General features: G+C 43.9%; 1 protein-coding gene across 1 annotated transcript in view; it reads right to left on the bottom strand.

The window, feature by feature from the left end:
• The window catches only part of LOC124775204 (monocarboxylate transporter 12-like), a 163,890-nt gene that overhangs the window by 97,779 nt on the left and 43,982 nt on the right, over positions 1-22,129 (bottom strand). Inside the window, exon 2 of the mRNA XM_047250043.1 lies at positions 20,179-20,565. Within this exon, the coding sequence (XP_047105999.1) occupies positions 20,179-20,565 (387 nt within the window). The remainder of the gene's footprint in view (positions 1-20,178; positions 20,566-22,129) is intronic.

The raw sequence follows: 22,129 nt of genomic DNA, 5'->3' as shown, positions 1-22,129 counted from the left end.
GGAGCTGGTGACCTCATTTTGTACAATAATGCAAGAGCGCATATTACTGCACTAGTGAGAGAAACGATCCGCAGATATGGTTGAGAAATTCCTCCCCACCCACCATATAGTCCTGATATGAGACTACCAGACTTTGGCTTGTTTTCCAAACTCCATGGGAAATGTTTTCATGCAGTTGGTGAAGCTTCCAGTTAGGTGACTAGAGTAATCAGACAGCTGAATAAGGAAAGTGCCCTATCCGGAATACAGAAGTTGCCAAAATGTTGAGAAGCTGTCATGAGCATGCCTGTAAAGATAGTTTGTAAAATAAGTTATTTTCTTAAGCTCTATCGTACAGTGTGCAGAACTTTTTAAATGGCCCTCGCAAAATTCAACGTGCAGAATCGCTTTACAGCGTGCAGCAACGCTGTACATCAACTTTGTGAGTACTTGGTATGGAAGCAACGAAAATAAACATAAGGGCCGTGCCTGACTTACATGCTTGTTTACATTTGGTGTAACAGAGCGAAGTTTGTGGAACCTGTTTTCCTGACGGTGAGACAATGGTTGGCGGCGCTGTTCTCTTGATACCATTTGATCAAGTCCCATACAACTACATGTACATCGCACTGCGCACATCACCTAATGGCGTATGGTGCAGGGTACTTTCGGCCCCACTATCTGATCACTCTACCCTGTTCCACTCGCGAATAGAGCGTGGGAAGATTGATTGTCGGTACGCCTCAGTATTGGGGCTAATGCCTCGAATTTTCTTCTCGTGGTCAATACGCGAGATGTATGTGGGGGGAAATAATATGTTGTCTGACTCCTGCTCAAAAGTGCTGTCCCCAAATTTCAGTAGTAAATCTCTCCGTGATGCACAACGGCTCTCTTGTAACGTCTGCCAGTGGAGTTTGTTTAGCATCTCCATAACGTTCTCTCGTCAGCTGAACGATCCTGTGACAAAACGCGCCGCTCTTCGTTGGATCTTCTCTATCTCCTCTATCACTCCTACGTGATAGATATCCCAGATAGATGAACAATACTCAAATATCGGGTGAACAAGCACCTTATATGCCAATTCTTTCGTGAATGAGTTACATTCTCTTAAGATTCTTCCGATGAATCTGAGGCTGGTATCTGCTTTTTCCACTATCTGTCTTATGTAGTCATTCCACCGAGCGTCGCTCTGGATAATTACGCCTGGGTGTTTTACAGCGGATGCTGTCTCCAGCTGTTTGTCATCAAGAGTGTACATCTACATCTACATCCATACTCCGCAAGCCACCTGACGGTGTGTGGCGGAGGATACCTTGAGTACCTTTATCGGTTCTCCCTTCTATTCCAGCCTCGTATTGTTCGTGGAAAGAAGGATTGTTGGTATGCTTCTGTGTGGGCTCTAATCTCTCTGATTTTATCCTCATGGTCTCTTCGCGAGATATACGTAGGAGGGAGCAATATACTGCTTGACTCTTCGGTGAGGGTATGTTCTCGAAACTTTAAACAAAAGCCCGTACCGAGCTACTGAGCGTCTCTCCTGCAGAGTCTTCCACTGGAGTTTATCTATCATCTCCGTAACGCTTCCGCGATTACTAAATGATCCTGTAACGAAGCGCGCTGCTCTCCGTTGGATCTTCTCTATCTCTTCTATCAACCCTATCTGGTACTGATCCCACACTGCTGAGCAGTATTCAAGCAGTGGGCGAACAAGCGTACTGTAACCTACTTCCTTTGTTATCGGATTGCATTACCTTAGGATTCTTCCAATGAATCTCAGTCTGGCATCTGCTTTACTGACGATCAACTTTATATGATCATTCCATTTTAGCTGTAGCTGTAGCTGCAGCTGTTCAGTAGCAGATTTCTTTTCCTATGTATGCGCAATATGTTACATTTATTTACGTTCAGGGTCTGCAACATCCATCATTTCTCTGCAGGTCGTTCTGTAAATTCTGACTAGCTTCTGGAGTTGGTACAAGTGCCTCATCTGCGAATAGCCTTAAAGAGCATCCGACACTTTCTACTACATCGTTCATATATATTGTGAACAGCAACGGTCCTATCACACTTACTTGTGGTACTCCGGATATTAACATCTGTCGATTTAGCTCCGTTAAGAGCGACGTGTTGAGTTCTACATGCAAGAAAGTCTTGAATACAATCGCAGGTCTGCTCCGATACTCCATAAGCTCGAATTTATTTCATTAAACGACAATGCGAGACGGTGGCAAATGCCTTACTGACATCAACGAACACGGCATCAGACTGGGTGCCGTTGTCCACAGTGCTGTAAATACTGAGCTGAGTTTCACAGGATCTCTGTTTGCAAAATCCACGTTGATTTTTGTAGAGGAGATGCTCATTTTACAAAAACGTCATAATTCTTGAGCATAAAACATGTTCCATAAGTCTACAACAGATTGACGTCAGCTGTATGGGTCTATAATTGTGTCTATCTGTGTTACGGCCTTTCTTAAAAACGGGAATGACCTGCCTTTTTCCAGTCGATAGGTACCTCTCATTGCTCAAGCGATCTACGATAAATTACTGCTGGAAAGGGTGAAAATTCTTTAGCATAAAATTTATAGAATCTCTTCTGCTCCTGAAGCCTTTCCACTGCTAAGCGATTTTAGCTGCTTTTCAATTCCGCGATCGGTTAGCTCAATATCTGCCATTTCGACGTTCATACGACGATTGAAAGGAAGGACAGTGTTACGATCTTTCAAGGTGAAACAACTTCGGAAGACCGAATTCAGTGTTATCTTCCGTTTCGGTGCCGTAGTGGTCGCTGAGGGAATGAATAGATAATTTTGACCCACTTACGGATTTTATATACGACCAAAATCTCTTAGGGTTTTTACTCAGGTCGGTTGGCAACGTCTTACTTTCAAAATCATTGAACGCTTCTCTCATTGCTCTCCTTAAGCTCATTTTCCCTTCGTTCAGCGCTTCAGTCTGGAACCGCGCGATCGCTACGGTCGCAGGTTCGAATCCTGCCTCGGGCATGGATGCGTGTGATGTCCATACGTTAGTTATGTTTAAGTAGTTCTAAGTTCTAGGGGACTGGTGACCTCAGATATTAAGTCCCATAGTGCTCAGAGCCATATGAACCATGTGAAATGTAGCTTCACAATGTCCTTTGAGAAAGTTGGAAACTTCCGGGGGTGTCAATAGTGTCAATGGTTGCCAAGAACGTCATCCTCTTGCTCATACCACTATGAACTGTAGTCTTTGACCGTGAAATATGTTGAATCTGAGCCCCAAGGAAAGGGTGGCCTCATTGACGCCCTTTGTCCCACCCCCTGAGACCTTTTCGTGTCGATTGTGAGCGGCTGTGTCTGCAATGTTTTTCTCGTCCACCCTTAAGCTAACCACGTGATTTTAAAGCTGGGCGTCGCGGTTCTGACCTCCATCCAACTGTTGCCAAAAAAAAGGGTTAAATGTGGGTTAAAGTTGCGTGAACGTGCGCAGTGGCACCGAGTAGTACCGTGGTGACAATGTGACATTATTATCCCACCTGCGACATCACAAAAACTTAAGAGTTGCGACGTTTTTTCTCATGTGTCGACACCTTGCTCTTTCAAGCGTCATCGAGCCGAAGGGTGATGTCGAAGAGCGCTACACATTTGCACCGCTACAGTGGAATTTTATAGGCACATTTGCGCCAAATTTAAAATTTTTGTGTCGCAGTGGTAGATAATTACGCGGTTTCGTAAAGCTGATCCTTTAATTGGGTTTCGCAATGTACATAAATGACTTAGTGGATAACGTCGGAAACTCCATAATGTTTTATCGCAGACTATGCTGTTGTTGTCTGTAGGCAGGAGGTAACGTCAGTGGTCTGCAGACATGCAGAGGATTGGTGCAGGGACTGGTAGTTGACCCTGGAACTAAATATCGTTAAGTACTGCGTGTAAATAGGCAGAGAGATCCATTACTGTTCTATCACGTTACTAACGTAAGGCAATTATTAGAAACAATAACAGAAAAGATGGAGAATTACCAGTGAATAGGAGACCGTTTCGGTGCGAGACCGTTTAGTCTGCTTGAGAGCGACGCTTACTGTACCAGTCGTTACAAGAGAGACGTTGTATATTAAGGAGAGGGTAGCAGTTGAAATTTTGAGAGCGTACGTTCGAAGAAGAATGGGACAATGTATAATTTCTTCCAACATTCGTCTCACGATATTAACACAATCAGAAAATCGGAGATATGAGAAATCACACAGAAACTTGTACTCAAGCGTTCTTTCCAGGCTCCCATTTGCACAAATGAAACAGATAAATGGGAGATTATGGGGGTACGAGATGTCTCTTACGACACACACCTCAAAGTGGCGTGCTGTGTGTAGGCGGATATGTAGGTTTCATTTCTTATAGGCTTCCAGCGGAATTTAAAGAAAAAAAGCAATGGTTAATCCCACATCTTCAACACAAAGTTGGAAGGTATTACTGTGGCACACTCCCTCTATTCTGTACGACAGTTCCTTACAGTAGTTGAGAACTTTTCTCAGTAATATGTTGTTGATTCCTACAATCATTCAAAATATATTTTCCTACTTTTATTAATCCTTCAGTTTCTTATCTTGTTTATACATTTTGTAATAAGTATCCACACGCAAGTAGCGTTGACTCCCAGGGTGTCACAGATCCAGATAAAAAAAATTAAGAAAAGAAAGTAGTGTGTTAAACCTGTTATATGATAGTCAGTTTTACTTTAGAAAGCATAAAGGCATCAGAGAGACAGCCGTGTCAAAGTGTTTAGTTATGAAAGCAAGACTTAAGAAATGTTCATAGGATTTGTCGAACTAAGATACACGTTCGGCAGCGTGAAAAGGTGCGAGATGTTCGAAAATATGAGAAAAAGAAATTAAGCGTGAGCTGTAGGTAAAGATGGGTAATATGCAATATACGTATGAAAACTAAGACGGCCCTGCTCCCATAGCGCAAAGTGTAGAGGGACATAGAGAGCACACTTACCGAATCCGCACGACGGACTAACAATTTCGTGCTGGTATACCTACCAGTTCAGCAGTGATCTTTTCTCGGTTTTCAATGCTTGTTTAACCAAATCCTGTGCTGTTCCCCAAAGTCAACCTTAGAGTATGCGATGTACACCTGTGGACACCTGTTTTTCGATGCATCCATATGACGGCTCGATCTCTGATGAGGACACATTCAGTCAGGTGCCTGAACGTCTGTGGAGGAATGGCAGCCCATTAATCCTCAAGACCCGAAACCAGAAAAGATTGTGATGACGGAGGGAACGAAAACGTCTGAGAAGTGATGTAGAAAACTAGGTGGACTGGCAAGCAATGAGGAGGTTCTCTGCGGAGTGGAAGAGTAAAGAAATATTTGCAAAACACTAGCAAGAAGAAGGGACAGGAACACTGGACATGTATTAAGACATCAGGGAATAACTTGGACGGTACTATAGGGAACCGTAGAGGATAGAAACTGGAGGGGTGGAGAGAGGTGGACTTTTGTCAGCAAATAATTGAGAACGTTAAGTGTATGTGCTGTTCCACTATGAATAGGTTAGTGGCTCAAATGGTTCAAATGGCTCTAAGTACTATGGGACTTAACATCTGAGGTCATCTGTCCCCTACACTTAGAACTACTTAAACCTAACTAACTTAAGGACACCATACACATCCATGCCCGAGGCAGGATTCGAACCTGCGACCGTAGCTGCAGCGCTGTTCCGGACTGACGCGCCTAGAACCGCTCGACCACAATGGCCGACTGAATTGGTTAGTGCTGACCTCCTAAATTCATTCTGAGGACTGACGACAAATTAGTGAAAGCATTGCCTGATATACTGAATTTTCTTTTCATTTCCTTTTAACACATTTCCTATGGTCATAAATTACGGCGAGATTTTTATACTACACGGAATGACAATAATGCATCAACTGTACATAACTGTGAAAGATGGAACTCTTCTTCTTTTACGCGTACGTTGGCTGCAGTGCTCAAAATTTTCTTCGAAAGATATAGTGGGGTAATATTCTTTCTAGAAAAGAAACGGGAAGCCTCTCTCAGTCGTAAGGGAAGACTCCTCGCTCGTAGCATCGAGATCCTACAGGGTCTCGATCGTCGGAAAGTTGGTCCCAACGCGCCATCGGCGGCCCTCGCTGGGGAGCCTCGTGGAATCGTGAAGCAGGCCGACGGGAGTCCTCGGCCACCACCAGGAGGTGGGGAGGCTCTCGGGGCGGCCAGAAGTTCTTCGGCAAACGGCAGTCGCGACCACTTCTGACGCAGGCAGCTGCTGCACCGGGTCACGTACGGTCGAAGTCCGGACGGCTTTACCTAAGCTACTGCGGCGGACTTCCCTGGAGTATCTGGCAACTGTCTTTGCAAGTCGAGTACCCGGTGGTGTGCATGTCGGTTTACAGAGGGCACGTTTAATAAATAGAAGATGAGCCTGAACTTAGGTGTCACTGAACAAATGATCAGCGTTGGCGGGGAGTTTGAGGTGCGAGGCTGCAACTTGAGCGAAGAATGCTGACGCCATCTGTTATCGATTGCGCGTAACTAATAGGCTCGTCTATCTGACTCCAGATCCCACAGCTTATCCTTCATTTAATCAAGCGAGCGTGAATGATTTCATAGGTTGTTATTGCATCTTAGAAAAAAATGGTTCAAATGGCTCTGAGCACTATGGGACGTAACTTCTGAGGTCATCAGTCCCCTAGAACTTAGAACTACTTAAACCTAACTAACCTAAGGACATCACACACATCCATGCCCGAGCCAGGATTTGAACCTGCGACCTTTGCGGTCCAGACTGTAGCGCCTAGAACCGCTCGGCCACCCCGGCCGGCGTATCTTAGGACATCTACTTTATACAGGTATATGGCTCATAGTTAATATTGACAATTCTATTTCATATGTGAAAAATTTGAAGTTGTTTCTACAGCATTGAAAAAGATTTGTTTTAAATGACATCTGTAGAACATTTGTCGAGGCCTATACATGATGTTGGTATGTAGCTATAGCAAAACTAATATTTTAAAGTTTGAAGTGTTATACACGCAGGAGATCCAAACGAAAACTGCTACAACTTGATTTGTTTGGGATGTGAAGAAGAGAACAAGGTGCCGTGAACTCGAAATTTAGAAGTGGTCTGTTGTAATTTGGAATAGTTCCTGAAGAACGCGTTGAACACGCCAGCCGGCGTGGCCGACCGGGTCTAGGCGCTTCAGTTTGGAACCGCGCGACCACTACGGTCGCAGGTTTGTATCCTGCCTCGGGCATTGATGTGTATGATGTCCTTAGGTTAGTTAGGTTTAAGTAGTTCTACGTACTAGGGGACTGATGACCTCAGATGTTAAGTCCCATAGCAGGGGTCTCCAATTATTTTATCCTAAGGGCTAGACTTACATTAAGTTTCAAGGCCAAGACCAAGCTATACAGTCTGACTAGTTTTCTTGAGGTCTGATACGCTAATAGTGCACGGAGCTCCTGGTACAATTCAGACGTTTTCCTGACACATACCACTGCTGCCAGTGTTTACGAGCTGGCACTGAGTGGCACTACAGTAGTCATTACGCTGTGAACAGCTTATTCCTTGACCTCAAACTGTGAGCTTAATTTCATCTCATATACATTGCTACAAATATATATTACTCGAGAAGGTTGTTGTAACGCGCTTTCACGAAACATTGTTACTTCCGTGCGTCAGAACAAGTGGTCTGAAAGAATCGCGAGCTGCATGTGCTATCATCACTGTGGGGTATCTTCCCACCGCAACATTCCTCGCTACGCGGCGCCAATAGCGATAACCTCTTTGTACCCTGTGATCACCGCTGACATGGCCTAAAAAAAGTTGGACAGACTACTGTTAGTCATAACAAAATACTGTCCTGTTATACTGTACGCAAATATTCGTTTCAGAAGGAGACGGTGACTGAGATATTTGTAACACAGGGAACGAGGATGGATTCAACGCCGCAATTTCTGTTGGCACTTACCGGCAAGTGAACAGGTCATTTCATTGCCTCGTTGATAGCCGCTTCGTGTGTTGCGCTTTACCTGTTGTTAAGACTACTTCCACAATATTAAATATATGACAGTGACGTCTTTCGGAGGGTAAAGAAGTTACGGGCAACAAAACAGCACCAGCTTGTGGGAAGCGGAAACATGTACAACCTGAAAAGCAAAATTTAGTGGGACTAGTGTGTTTTACACTACAATTACTTTAGTGGAGTCAGTGTTTAATAGTGAGTATTTAATTTGATTAAAATTGTTTTAAAGACAAATCCAGTGTATTTGTTTACTCATAACCCTTGAGCTTAATACTATTAACTGGCATCACTTTGATTTTCATTTACATACATCGTGTGTGGGATTGTGTAAATATGGAAAAGAAACGCAAGATACTGAGCGCAGAAATTTTAAAGTGATTGACTCAAGTATTACGGTCATGTGTATAATTTGCAATGAAACAAAATCATCTCTTAAAGAATACGATATAAAACGTTATTATGAGACTGAACATTCTTAGAGATATTGCAAATTCACTGGATGCCAAATGTTAGAAATGTATACATCTTTGAAATGCAGTTTGAAATCTCAGCAAATGTTCTTTAGTAAATACTTAAAAAGAAGCAGCAAATCGTCCTGGTTTCCACGCGGCTCTCTCACTAGGAACACATGGAAAACCATTTACTGGCGGTGAATTAATAAAGTATTGCACGATTGCAGCAGTTAAATGGTTCAAATGGCTCTGAGCACTATGGGACACAACTGCTGCGGTCATAAGTCCCCTAGAACTTAGAACTACTTAAACCTAACTAACCTAAGGACATCACACACATCCATGCCCGAGGCAGAATTCGAACCTGCAGCAGTTAAAGAACTGTGTCCGGGAAAAGCTATTAAAAAACATCAGTCCGTCAGCATTCACTGTGGCTTGAAAAGTAAATGATATTCCCGAAAATATATTAACTCAATTGTGTGAGAAAACTCGATACTTAGAGTGGTTCTCTAGTGGTCTGAATGAGTCAACAGGTGTTTCAGATACTGCAAAGGTGTTAACTTTTATTCGAGCGATAAACAAAAATTATGGTGTGAGAAGAGCTTCTTGACGTTAACAGCATCTACGACACAGCCACGGGAGATGAAATTTTTAAAGATGTAGCAAATGCGGTTTAGAAAAACAATCTTTAGTGGAAAAAATGAGGTGTATCAAAATCGATGATAACAACAATGTGTGGAAAAAACGTCGTTGCTCTCGTATCAAAGGCGGTAGAAAATGACGGTGAGTGAGAAACCATTAATCGTACCTTGCATTGTGCCGGCAAGGAGTTTTAAACCCAGTCATATCTGCTGTGAATTATATAAGATCACATGTTCTCAATAATCTCAATTCCACCATTATATTGAAGAGATTGAAGACAGTGCCTTATCTCATTATACTGCAGTACAGTGGCTTAGAAATGAAAAAGCACTGACGTGACTTTTTGAGCTACAAGCAACAACTGAAAAGGAGAAAATCGTCTGCTGCCTGATTTGTACTCTCATATTAAATAGTTTCGACAAAAAATTGGTTTTGTTTCAGTCTCAAATGAATAAAAAGTGTTTCACACATTTTAATAAATGCCACACATTCATTCATCAAAATGGTTCAAATGGCTCTGAGCACTATGGGACTTAACATCTTAGGTCATCAGTCCCTTAGAACGTAGAACTACTTAAACGTAACTAACCTAAGGATATCACACACATTAATGCCAGGGCAGGATTCGAACCTGCGACCGTAGCAGTCTCGCGGTTCCGTACTGCAGCGCCTAGGACCACACGGCCACCACGGCCGGCTTCATTCATCAATCAGAGACTCCATTCACACGGAAATGGTTGATTTGCAATGTAGCCATTGAAAGGTAAAAATGAATGTAAGATTAAAACTAAATATTTAAATTCAACATTGTGAAATTTCGTAAGAGCCTTGCACTCACTTAGTTTGATCTGTTGCAAAAGTTTGCTCAGGAATTTTTTCCCACTCTCGGCACTACTTACCCCTGTGGAAAGTCTCCAAAATGTAATACACAAAAAAATACTTGCAGATGTAAACCAACTGATGACCATTTGAAGTCGCTGGTGTTAATTTCCACTAGTAAACTTGATCCACAACTGCAAACAGTTATAAGTAGGACGTTAAGGCTACATAAATCTCGATCATAATTACAATGATTAATATCAATGTGCGAATTTATATGTCACTTAGGTATGATAAATTTTCAGGAAATCTCATATAATTACTTAAAGTTAAAATGTTCAACTACATTATTCATGCATGTCAGTTAATCTGTATCTTATTTGATCATAAAACAAAACCTGATTATTGGACGCATTTTGTACCGTTTAGTTGCGTTGTAAATTTTACTCTGTACATTGATACTTCTCATAATGAGCATGATTCGTTCCTGAATCTTACTCGTAACTAACAATCGTGAAGTGAAACACTGTTTTCCGTGGGAGTCCTTGTAGAATAGGTCATTGCTTTCCATTCCATAAGATTAGGTACTCAAACAGATTTATAATACAGTTTCCTAATTTTTTATTTACAGTATAGTACATCCTGTTTTAGAATAAAGGTCTCTAGATGTTTGTTTATGCTTATGCTTCAAAATTTGTCGGAAAAGGTACATTGAATTATCGTCAACTGAAGTCGTAATGTTTATAACTACTACCTTATGGACATCTTCAATGAAGTCAGTTAGTTAACTATGGCAAATAGGAACTGGAATTCATGAGCAAATACAGCAAGGGAAAGGGCTCCCACGCGTCGGCGTGGAAAGGATCTTGGTGCATCATTGCAGAGAATTTGCATCATCGCTGCGAGGCGTATTGCGAGCAGTACTACAGCCGACTGAACAAAGTATTATCGCAGCTTCTACTTCACAGAGCGGTAATTTATAGGAGAACACGTGGCTTTGTTTTCACTTATAGTGGCCAAAGAGCTCGGTCCAAGCCAGAACGTAGTTTCTAAAATGATTATTAAAGGCTCTTTAAGAGAAACATCGGTCGTTAAGAGAGTCAGTTTCTTATCTTTTCTTCTACTCTTTGTGCGAATCACTCGTTATGAGAGGATCTAGATAAGCAAGGTTCGACTGTAATACCAGAAAGAAAATACTGCGGGCCGGATACCATGCATTGGCTGTGTTCGCGGGCCAGATTGGCCCGCCGGCCGTGTTTGGAGACCCCTGTATTAGAGTTATAACAGGCGCACTTTGAGCAGTCTATGGAGGCGAACGCATGAATCGACGTGTTCACAGTAGTGGAGACTGAATAGGTTGTTAAAAGGTTTCAGTTTTCTTAGTACTGTGCCTTTCTATGAATCGCGATACTTGTGTTTGCTATAACTATGATAACTTGCTCTAATCAGTTTCAAGACGTAGATTAAAGCAATCATCACCGTGCGAAACATAAGTCTTCGGTGAGTCGCTTCGCTCTCGACCAATAGTATTCGTTTGCGGGTGTTGGGAGATGTGTTCCTCCTCGTTTGAAAGTAGTTCGCAATAATTGTTGGTCCGTTGTTGTTCCGACCTGCTATGGGAATGTCAAAGGGGCACTTGGTCCTGTGTTACGATGCTGAACATAGCTGTCTCCGTATGGTGGAAATCCACGTAGGACGGATTACAATGCAAAAGTAATCGGTTCAGAACAGTTCAATTTATTTAGTGTGACGCAGGTTAGTTTTGCGTGGAGAGGTTAGTTTGATAATGTTGATTTGTATTACCCAAAATCAGGGCGTAGTAAAGATTTCTGTCGTGTTCATTGATAATATACTTCTCGTTAAACTCACTTCTCGACTTCATTTTGTAGAAAGCCAGTTTACTCTATGCCTTTAATATACCTAAAAGTGCCACGCTCGCTGGTCGCCACCTTGTTGTCTTAAGTACATTGATCACATGAGTCAAAGATATTTTGACAAATAAACATTCGGCAACTGAGAAATAACCGTGGCGAATAGAAATTCTCTGTATGTTAATTAGGTTTCTAGTGCTGTTAAAAGGTAAGTCGTCGGGTGTTTGATTGCTGACTGCTACTAATTGTAAGAGAAGCTGTGTTGCGTCGCGTCACTTATTCAGAGCCATGTTACATACGAAGGGAATGATCTATCTACTAATTAACTGTGTTCTACATTCTGAATTCATGAGTTCGAAAGCGAGGCGACTGCCTTATTGTAAAGCTGAACGCTAAGTGGAAGGCTAACACAAGTTTAAAGTGACCTGTTGCATTCACGAACCAGTACCCTTATTTTCTGCCGACAAATATTAATTATGCAGGCTCTGATGTCTTTTAGTTGGACTAAAATTATGAAAATGTATGCTATTTGAGTATTTTTGGTTTAGTTCACCGATTACATCGCATTACTAATTTGATTTCTCGGGCATTAGAAATATGACTTCTATATATCATCATACTATCACTGATCATTTCACTCTACCTATGAGAGTAGTCTGTGATTCTTCAGACTTTCTAACACACACACACACACACACACACACACACACACACACACACACACCTACCTTCATTTTGGTACGGAGTACTGTCACTACGTCATGAACTGAAATTCTATCTCAAGTAAACTAATGTACTTTCTCCCTCTAAAGAAAGTTTAATGTGACTGTAATAAATATGTATCAGCTGTAGATGAGACTGTGGTCCGTTATTTAGCTGAAACAACTAAAGAACTAATTCATACTCCTTTTGATTGAAACCTGTGATTGTGAGAAACTTCTAAAGGTGAGAATATATGTGGCGTATTCATGGGAGTGTTCCGAAACGAAGTACTGTGTCACGAACGATTTATATCTTCGTTTTATCAGTTTGGCCAGGGATGTAAATGCAGAGGTAGTAAATTTCTCCCAAGTCAGTGATGCTTTGGACTGAGGAACAGTTTATTTTAAAACTTTAAAACAAGTATTTTGAACATCATCTGTACACTGATGGTCCGCAGCTCGTGATCGTGCGGTAGCCTTCTCGCTTCCCATGCCCGGGTTCCCGGGTTCGATTCCCGGCGGGATCAGGGTTTTCTCTGCCTCGTGATGACTGGGTGTTGTGTGATGTCCTTAGGTTAATTAGGTTTAAGTAGTTCTAAGTTCTGGAGGACTGATGACCATAGATGTTAAGTCCAATAGTGCTCAGAGCCATTTTTTGCACACTGATGATATAAACAAAGTGTCTACGCTTAAAACGAGTTCAGTGTCTGTAGATTCCACTTTGATTTTCTTTTTCTTCACTGCGTTGTGTACTATTGTTGATTGCAGTTTATACATTCTATACGCGCTTTCCAATATTGGTTTGGTACAATAGAATTCTGGAATATCGAAACAATGGATTCAAGGGTTAAAAACAGAGATATATCTATGCAAATCAGGTAAGTGTTTATAACCTCTTGTGTGCTTAAAAGGATCATCGAAGGATAATCGTGCCAGGGAGTTCGTATTTACCTGTACTTTACTACCATTGGTGGAAATGTGATAATTCGATCATGTCACTGTTCCGTCAGATAGCGACATTCCTTGCAATAGTCACGACCTGACGTATTGTTATATGGGGTAAACGCGAAAATGCAGCGAGTATACGATTTCAAACCACCAGGCCGATGAACAGTAGCAGGGTGTTTCAGTTTTGATAATCATATAATGCTTTTAGCAGACTAATTAGTATTGATTCAAGCAGTGTTCAGTACAGAAAAGGCATTAGGCTTTAAACTCTGCGAGAGCTAATTTCTCTTTTATAATGCATTCATAATTACCTAATTTTTCAGCCATTTCTGAACGTGGCAGACGATAGATGGATTTTTTGTTGTGAGGATGTTTAGTACTGGTTATCTCTGTTTGAGACATTTTGTAATTCATTTAGTACACGAAAAAACGATTCCAATGCAGTTGTTTGTTTTCAGCACTAATTTATGTTCGTCGCACAGCTACGATTGGAGGCATTCAGAGATTGTTCAACATTTATCAACTTCATGTTTTCAACTTTTCGTCACTTATTTCATTACAATGGAACATTAGCTACCATATATAATCAATTATGGAACATATGCAATAGTTTTTAAATAAAGTGCTCGATTAATAATTTGCTTTGCATAGGCACATGTGGGTTAGAGAGAATTTCTCTCTCATTTAAGTATATGACGGAAAGAGTCAGCCTCGAGGAATTGTGAAACAAACCTTGTCGTCCAGGACCATGTGACAGAAAGAGCGCAGAAGGAAATTGTATTGGTTTTATGTAAAAGAATTTAACGTTTATTATATAATGGCTATTATTCTTACTTTATTTAGAATGTGAAAGTGGTCAAGCTTTGATTATTTAAATATGTTAAAATGTAAATAATGTAGAATAAGCTGTAGCCAGTCAGATGGACGGCTTCAGGAAATGGAACAGAGAGAGTCTAGACACCAAAGAGGACAGTACAGTGCTGGCGGAGACGCAAAAACGGACAGTTGTGGTCTAGACAAAAAAGGGTATAGTTCTGATTGAGACGCGAAAGGGGACAGTCAGTCTTTAGGTAGCTAGGGAGTGAAACTACTTAGAAAATTTCGTGTTTTGTGGTACCGCGGGACTTAGTCTCTGAGCGGTGAGCAGCCGCGACCCTGGTGTCAACTCTAACTTTTCGTGTAGATAACGAGGTGGATTATTTGACTTGTGTTTCGCGATGAGATTGTGAGAACTGTGTCAGATGGATATGCGCTCGAGTGTAACAGTAACTCTAAATACGACCACTTTCGCCGCTCCGATTTAGACATCTGCCGAAGCGTTGTACCAATTTTCCAGTACCCTCGTCGTAGAAGGACGCCACCTGTGCTTTCTGCCTATTCTCTACGCTGGTGTACAGCTCGTTGTCTGTGCCAGAACGTTGTCTTCACAGATAGCGGCTCATGTGAGCAGATATGAAACTCAGGGAGAGACAATTACGGGCTCTATTGTGGGTGATGAAACACTTCCCATCGAAAACGCTGCAGGTGCATCTTCATTGCCCCTTCAGAGTGCGGCCGAGAAATGCCACGCAGAAGGAAGGAACGTATGACGTCAGGCGAAATCTCAGTCCAGGTCCTCATACTTGGCGAGAGACACTATTGTTTTAAGCATCCTTGAGTGCTCATTGTGCGCTCAGAACTGAATAGAGCGACGTGACGCGATCGACGGGCTTACTAGAGACACTGCCCAGAACATCTGTGGAAAGCTTCATCGGATTTCTGTGCGATTTCCATTTAGACCCCATCGGACGTACTTTTCAAAGTGCCCTCGTATTTCCTTTTTCATGGCAAAGCTCGGCCCCGCACTGCAGCTGGAACCAAGGCACTCCTGCAGCGTTTTGAATGGGAAGTGTTTGATCACCCTCCCAAACAGGTTGGACTTGCGTCCCTCCCGCCCCGCGGGGTAGCCGAGCGGTCTTGTCACGGACCGCGTGGCTTCCCCCGTCGGAGGTTCGAGTTCTCTGTCAGGCATGGGTGTGTGAGAGGTCCTTAGCTTAAGTTAGTTTAAGATAGATTAAGTAGTGTATAAGCTTAGGGACCGATGACCTCAGCAGTATGGTCCCATAAGACGATACCACAAATTTCCAATTTTTTGCCTCCCTCTGATTTCATCTCTTCACTCAACTGCCTCTGACTAGTTTTGGCACAGACAACGAATTGCAGACCAGCGTACAGACTTCGAGGAAATCATAGGTGGCTGCCTTCTATGAGGAGAATATTGAAAAGTTGGTAAAACACGATGACGTCTAAGTTGGAGCAGCAACTATATAGGCAAGTAGCGGGAAGGTGTGGCTATATGTTAGAAGGAAAACATATTTTATATTCACTCTGGTTTCCATTTCATGACAAACAGCGATTGAAAAAAATAGTCCTCGCACTTAGGAGATGTTGAAAGTCGCCTTCAAAAACTGCTTAATGCTCTTGTTAGTATTTATGATGAGGTAACAAAAGTCGTGGAGTACTCCCTAATAATGTGTCAGACCTTCTTTTGCCTGGCATAGTGCAGCATCTCGACGTGGCATGGACTCAATAAGTTTTTGGAAGTCCCCTGCAGCAAACATTGAGCCATCCTATCTCAATAGCCGTCCCTTATTTCGAAAGTGTTGCCACTGCAGGATTTTGTGCATAAACTGTCCTGTGACTGTTCTATGGAATTCATGTCGATCTGGGTGGCCACATAATTCGCTTGAATTGTCCAGAATGTTCTTTAAACTAATCGCTAACACTTGCAAGTCGGTGACATGATGCATTATCATGCTTGAAAATTCCATCGTTGTTTGGAAACATGAAGACCATCGATGGCTGCAAATGGTCTGTAAGTATGAAACTTCCTGACAGATTAAAACTGTACGTCAGACCCAGTCTCGAACTCGGGACCTTTGCCTTTCGCGGGCAAGTGCTCTACTATCTGAGCTACGCAAGCATGACTCACGACCCGTCTTCACAGCTGCAGCTCTACGAAGAACTTCTGTGAAGTTTGGAAGGTAGGAGACGAGGTACTGGCAGAATTGAAGCTGTGAAGAAAGGGCGTAAGTCGTGCTGGAATATCTCAGATGGTAGAGCACTTGCCCGAGAAAAGTAAAAGTCCTGCGATCGAATCTCGGTCCGGCACACAGTTTTAATCTGTCAGGAAGTTTCATATCAGCGTACACTCGGCTTCAGAGTGAAAATGTCATTCTGGTCTGTAAGTAGCCGAACAGAAATATTTCTATTCAATGGTCGCTTCAGTTGGACCAAAGGACCCATGTAAACACAGTCCCCACCATTACGGAGTCGCTACCAGCTTGCATAATGCCTTCTTGAAAACTTGGGTTCATAGCTTCGTCGGTTCGTGCCACACTAACTCTACCACCACCTCTTATCAATAGAAACTGGGACTCATGTGACCAGGCCATGGTTTTCTAGTCGTTAGGGTCCAACCGATATGGCTACAAGTGATATAATGTTGCTCGTGTGCTGCCATATCCCATTAACGCCGAATTTCGGCGCACTCTTATAATGGGTTCGTTCGTGGTGCGTACAACATTGATTTCTGCGGTTACTTCACTCGCCTGTTAGCACTGACAACTCTACGCAAACGCCGCTGCTCTCAGTTGTTAAGTGAAAGTCTTGTCCATGGTGAGCGGTTATGCCTAGAATTTAGTGTTACCGACACACACACTCTTGACACTGTGGATCTCGGAATATTGGATTCCCCAACGATTTCCGAAGTGGAATATCCTTTACTTCTAGCTCCAACTGCCACTCCGCTTTAAAGGTCTGATAATTCTCGTCGTGCGGCCGTAATCTCGTTGGCAACTTTTTCTGGTGATTCACCTGAGTGTAAGTGATAGCTCCGTCAATGTAATGCCATTTCACACCTTGGGTAAGCGATAATACTGCCATGTGCAAGTGTTTATGGCTGTCCGACGATTTTTGTCACGTCAGTGTACGCTTCCACTGGTATCAGTAATATTCTTCTCGGGTGTGTAGCCGGATCATAACGTCATCTTGACACGATATTTCCGCGGTCCAACTGCAACTGGCCGCCACCTTCAGGTGAGAGTGTTAGTACACGATCTCGCCGGAACTGACTTCTCAGCGCAAGCGGCGGCCCCTATATAGGCCGCTGAAGGCCAACAACGCGTGCGCGAGAAGGTGCCGTAACTGCCCTCTAGCCCAAGTAAACACACCGCGCCGCCAGTGATGGAAACAGGCGAAATCGAGATATCCTATCAAAAATTAAAAATTATTCCTACGATCGGCACATAGACCGTTGTTTTTTAATGTGTGATAACACCGGGTTCCAAGTCTTACTTAAAAGACAACCATTGTCTCTATTAATAAGATTAGCACACTGGACTCGCATTCGGGAGGAAGACGGTTCAATCCCGTCTCCGGCCATCCTGATTTAGGTTTTCCGTGATTTCCCTAAATCACTGCAGGCAAATGCCGGGATGGTGCCTTTGAAAGGGCACGGCCAATTTCCTTCCCCATCCTTCCCTCACCCGAGCTTGCGCTCCGTCTCTAATGACCTCGTTGTCGATGGGACGTTAAACACTAATATTCTCCTCCTCCTCCTCTATTAATAAGATTATCAGATAAACGAATCTCTATATATTCTTTTAAAGCACAGTCCCAATAGCGAGATGCAGGGGCAACCATCTGTGTCTCGTCCTACAGCATTCTATGTCCCTCGGTGAGACAGTGCTCCGCCACAGCAGATTTCTCAGGTTGAAGCAACCGTGTGTGCTGCCGGTGCTCAACACATCGGTCCTGAATGGTCCGGATTGTCTGACCAATATAAGCCTTCCCACAGTGGCAAAGGATCTTGTACACACTGGGTACGGGGGTCCTGCAGACGTTGGCGAGAAGAGCTTATGCCATTTCAGATGGAGAAAGCTTGACACAAGAATTGGACCATCTTAAGGTTGTGTTCAAGCAGAATGGCTATACAGATAAACAGATCCGTCGTTCTTTCCAGTTTGGACCTTCGCTTGAACCACCAGGATATACCTGCAAATCGGTGGCTTTTCTGCCTTTAGCTGGGAGCATTTCCTCGAAGATAGGAAGAATTCTAAAAAGATATCATATCAAAAGCATTTTTCGTCCGGTAGCCAAGATTAGATCGCTTCTAGGCTCTGTTAGGGATGAGTTGGGTTTGAGGACGTTATGATCCGGCTGCACACCAGAGTAGAATATTATCAATTATTACTGAGAAAACTCTACCACCTGGTGAGCAAGATGTATGAGACAGGCGAAATACCCTCAGACTTCAAGAAAAATATAAAAATTCAAATCCCAAAGAAAGCAGGTGCTGCCATGTGAAAATTACCAAACTATCAGATTAATAAGTCACAGCTGCAAAATTCTAACACGAATTCTTTACAGACGAATGGAAAAACTGGTAGAAGACGACCTCGGGGAAGATCAGTTTGGATTCCGTAGAAATATTGGAACACGTGAGGTAATACTGAGCTTACGACTTATCTTAGAAGAAAGATTAAGGAAAGCCAAACCTACGTTTCTAGCATTTGTAGATTTACAGAAAGCTTTCGACAATGTTGACTGGAATACTCCCTTTCAAATCCTAAAGGTGGCAGGGGTAAAATACAGGGAGCGGAAGGCTATTTACAATTTGTACAGAAACCAGATGGCAGTTATAAGAATCGAGGGGCATGAAAGGGAAGCAGTGGTTGGGAACGGAGTAAGACAGTCTTGTAGCCTCTCCCCGATGTTATTCAGTCTGTATATTGAGCAAGCAGTAAAGGAAACAAAAGAAAAATCCGGAGTAGGTATTAAAATCCTCCGTGAAGAAGAAATAAAAACTTTGAGGTTCGCCGATGACATTGTAATTCTGTCAAAGACAGTAAAGGACTTGGAAAAGCAGTTGAATGGAATGGACAGTGTCTTGAAAGGAGGATATAAGATGAACATCGACAAAAGCAAAACGAGGGTAATGGAATGTAGTAGAATTAAGTCTGGTGATGCTGATGGAATTAGAATAGGAAGGGAGAAATTTAAAGTAGTGAAGGAGTTTTGCTATTTGGGGAGCAAAATAACAGATGATGGTCGAAGTAGAGAGGATATAAAATGTAGACTGGCAATTGCAAGTAAAGCGTTTCTTAAGAAGAGAAATTTGTTAACATCGAGTACAGATTTAAGTGTCAGGAAGTCGTTTCTGAAAGTGTATGGAGTGTAGCTATGTATGGGAGTGAAACGTGGACGATAATTAGTTTGGACAAGAAGAGAATAGAAGCTTTCGAAATGTCGTGCTACAGAAGAATGCTGAAGATTGGATGGGTAGATCACAGAACTAATGAGGAGGTATTGAACAGAATTGGGGAGAAGAGGAGTTTGTGGCACAACTTGACTAGAAGAAGGGATCGGTTGGTAGGACATTTTCTGAGGCATCAAGAGATCACAAATTTAGCATTGGAGGGCAGCGTGGAGGGTAAAAACCGTAGAGGGAGACCGAGAGATCAATACACTAAGCAGATTCAGAAGGATGTAGGTTGCAGTAAGTACTGGGAGATGAAGAAGCTTGCACAGGACAGAGTAGCAGTCTCAGGACCGAAGACCACAACAACAACAACCCGGGAAGGACCTCGTAATCACTTCAACTCGCATCTGTTCCCATTGTTAATTTTATGATACACCCACGAAAAGTAAGGTAGCTGGCTGAAGAGACGACGACAGGCAGCGGCGTCGCGACTTACCAGAGTCGATGATGGCGTTGTCGCCGAGGTGCCTCACGGTGTAGAGCAGCAGCAGGCCGAAGGCGAGCTGCAGGCCGCAGGAGAGCAGGTGCGCCAGGAAGCCGGCGGCGCACACGATCCAGCCCCAGCCGCCCTCGGGGTAGTAGTGCTGCCTGGGCGGCGCGCCCGCAGACCCGCACGCCTGGCCCGAGCTGCGCCGCGCCAGCTGCTGCTGCTGCTGCTGTTGGGCCAGGTGGTGGTGGCTGCCGCCGCACGCGTCGCGCTCGCACGCCGCGACCGCTCCGAACCACGAGTCCTCGTCGTCGTACACAGCTACGCCGCCGCCGCTGCCGGCACCGAGCGCGCCCGTGCTGCCGCCCAGGAACCGCTGCTGGCTACCGCAGCTCTCTGTCGACAGAAATACAACAGTGCCGAGGTGAGCCTCCAAACGCTGACGCGATTCGTTTCGTCAGGTATGTCGTTAGCTTTCGAGGTGTAGTCATAACATTTTCATCATTACTGCGAAAAAAAAAGTTACTTAATTTGGCTCAAATGGTTCAAATGTTTCTGAGCACTATGGGACTCAGTCCCCTAGAACTCAGAACTACTTTAACCCAACTAACCTAAGGACGACACACACTTCCATGCCCGAGGCAGGAATCGAACCTGCGAACGTAGCGGTCACGGGGTTCCATACTGTAGCGCCTACAACTGCTCGGCCACTCCCGCCGGCCTTAATTTGGAAAATTTGGAAATTTGTGGTAATGGCTCATGGGACCAAACTGCTGAGGTCATCGGTCCCCAAGCTTAATCTAACTTTAACTTACACACACACACCCATGGCCGATGGAAGACTCGAACCTCCGATGGAGCGAGCCGCCCGGACCGTGACAAGACGCCCTAGAGCGCTTGGCTATGCCGCGCGGCATTACTTGGTTATTCTTATGTTTAAGAGAAAAGAAAATGCCTAAATAGTGATACGACTGTATTCACCACAGCCCCATCTTCCAAAAATATCTCGCTAGAACCCATAAACCGTTCGTAAGTGCGTCTGATGATGAAGGTAGAAACTTCGAAATAGATCATGGCGTAACTAAATGAAAACCATATAGTTAAAGTCTCAGGCAACTTCTTTTCTCGTGACTGAGCATGGGATTGTTACTGTGTCCAGACTAAGCGCCTGCAACTCTCGCTTCCCGCGAAGCAGACCGGTACAGCGGGCCCCGGACCGAGTAGGGCTCAGCCTGGCCGGTCGTCCCGGAAACACAGACGCTTCCCAAAGACCACCAGGACGCGTCCACGGCGCCGCAAGAGGTCGGTACAGCCGCGGACATCTTTCCTTCCGCTCGACACGTGACTGCAGATAGAGCCAGCCATATCCGTCCGCCAAGCAGTATTTAGGCTGGCGCAGGAGCCTGGAGAGGACATTCGAAATTTGCTCGCGGCCAAGAAACGCCGGGACTGGCGACAGACATGCACCCGTTTAAATGCTACCCTCCCTATAAACTCGTCCAAGTTCTGGACCGCCTTCCGTCGCCTTACCGGAACTAAACCCTCCCCCTACTATCCTCTTCTCCACGATGATCACCCCTTCCCTGACGCCCTTAGTAAGGCCAATCACTTTGCCTCCTACCTGTCCGATGTGTTTTCCATCCCTGATGATCCCCAGTTCGATTACTCCCTCTTCCCAGATATCCGCGATCGAACTGACACCTCTGTCCCTCCCCTCGCTCCTGGTTTCCAGTACTTGGACAACATTCCACACACGGACCTTAATGCCCCCATCACCACACAGGATCTCATCAATACACTCCGCACCAAACGCAACACCGCTCCTGGTCACGATCGTGTCACCTACCGTCACCTTCGTGAAGCTCCTGTCTCTTTTCTCTCCACCCTGGCCAGGCTCTACAATGTAGTCCTGTCCACCGGTTACTACCCCGACCTGTGGAAAACCTCCCGTATCCTCATG

The sequence above is a fragment of the Schistocerca piceifrons genome, chromosome 2 (genome assembly GCF_021461385.2).
Source record: "Schistocerca piceifrons isolate TAMUIC-IGC-003096 chromosome 2, iqSchPice1.1, whole genome shotgun sequence".
Classification (NCBI taxonomy): Eukaryota; Metazoa; Arthropoda; class Insecta; order Orthoptera; family Acrididae; genus Schistocerca; species Schistocerca piceifrons.
This window is presented reverse-complemented; position numbering and strand designations above follow the sequence as displayed.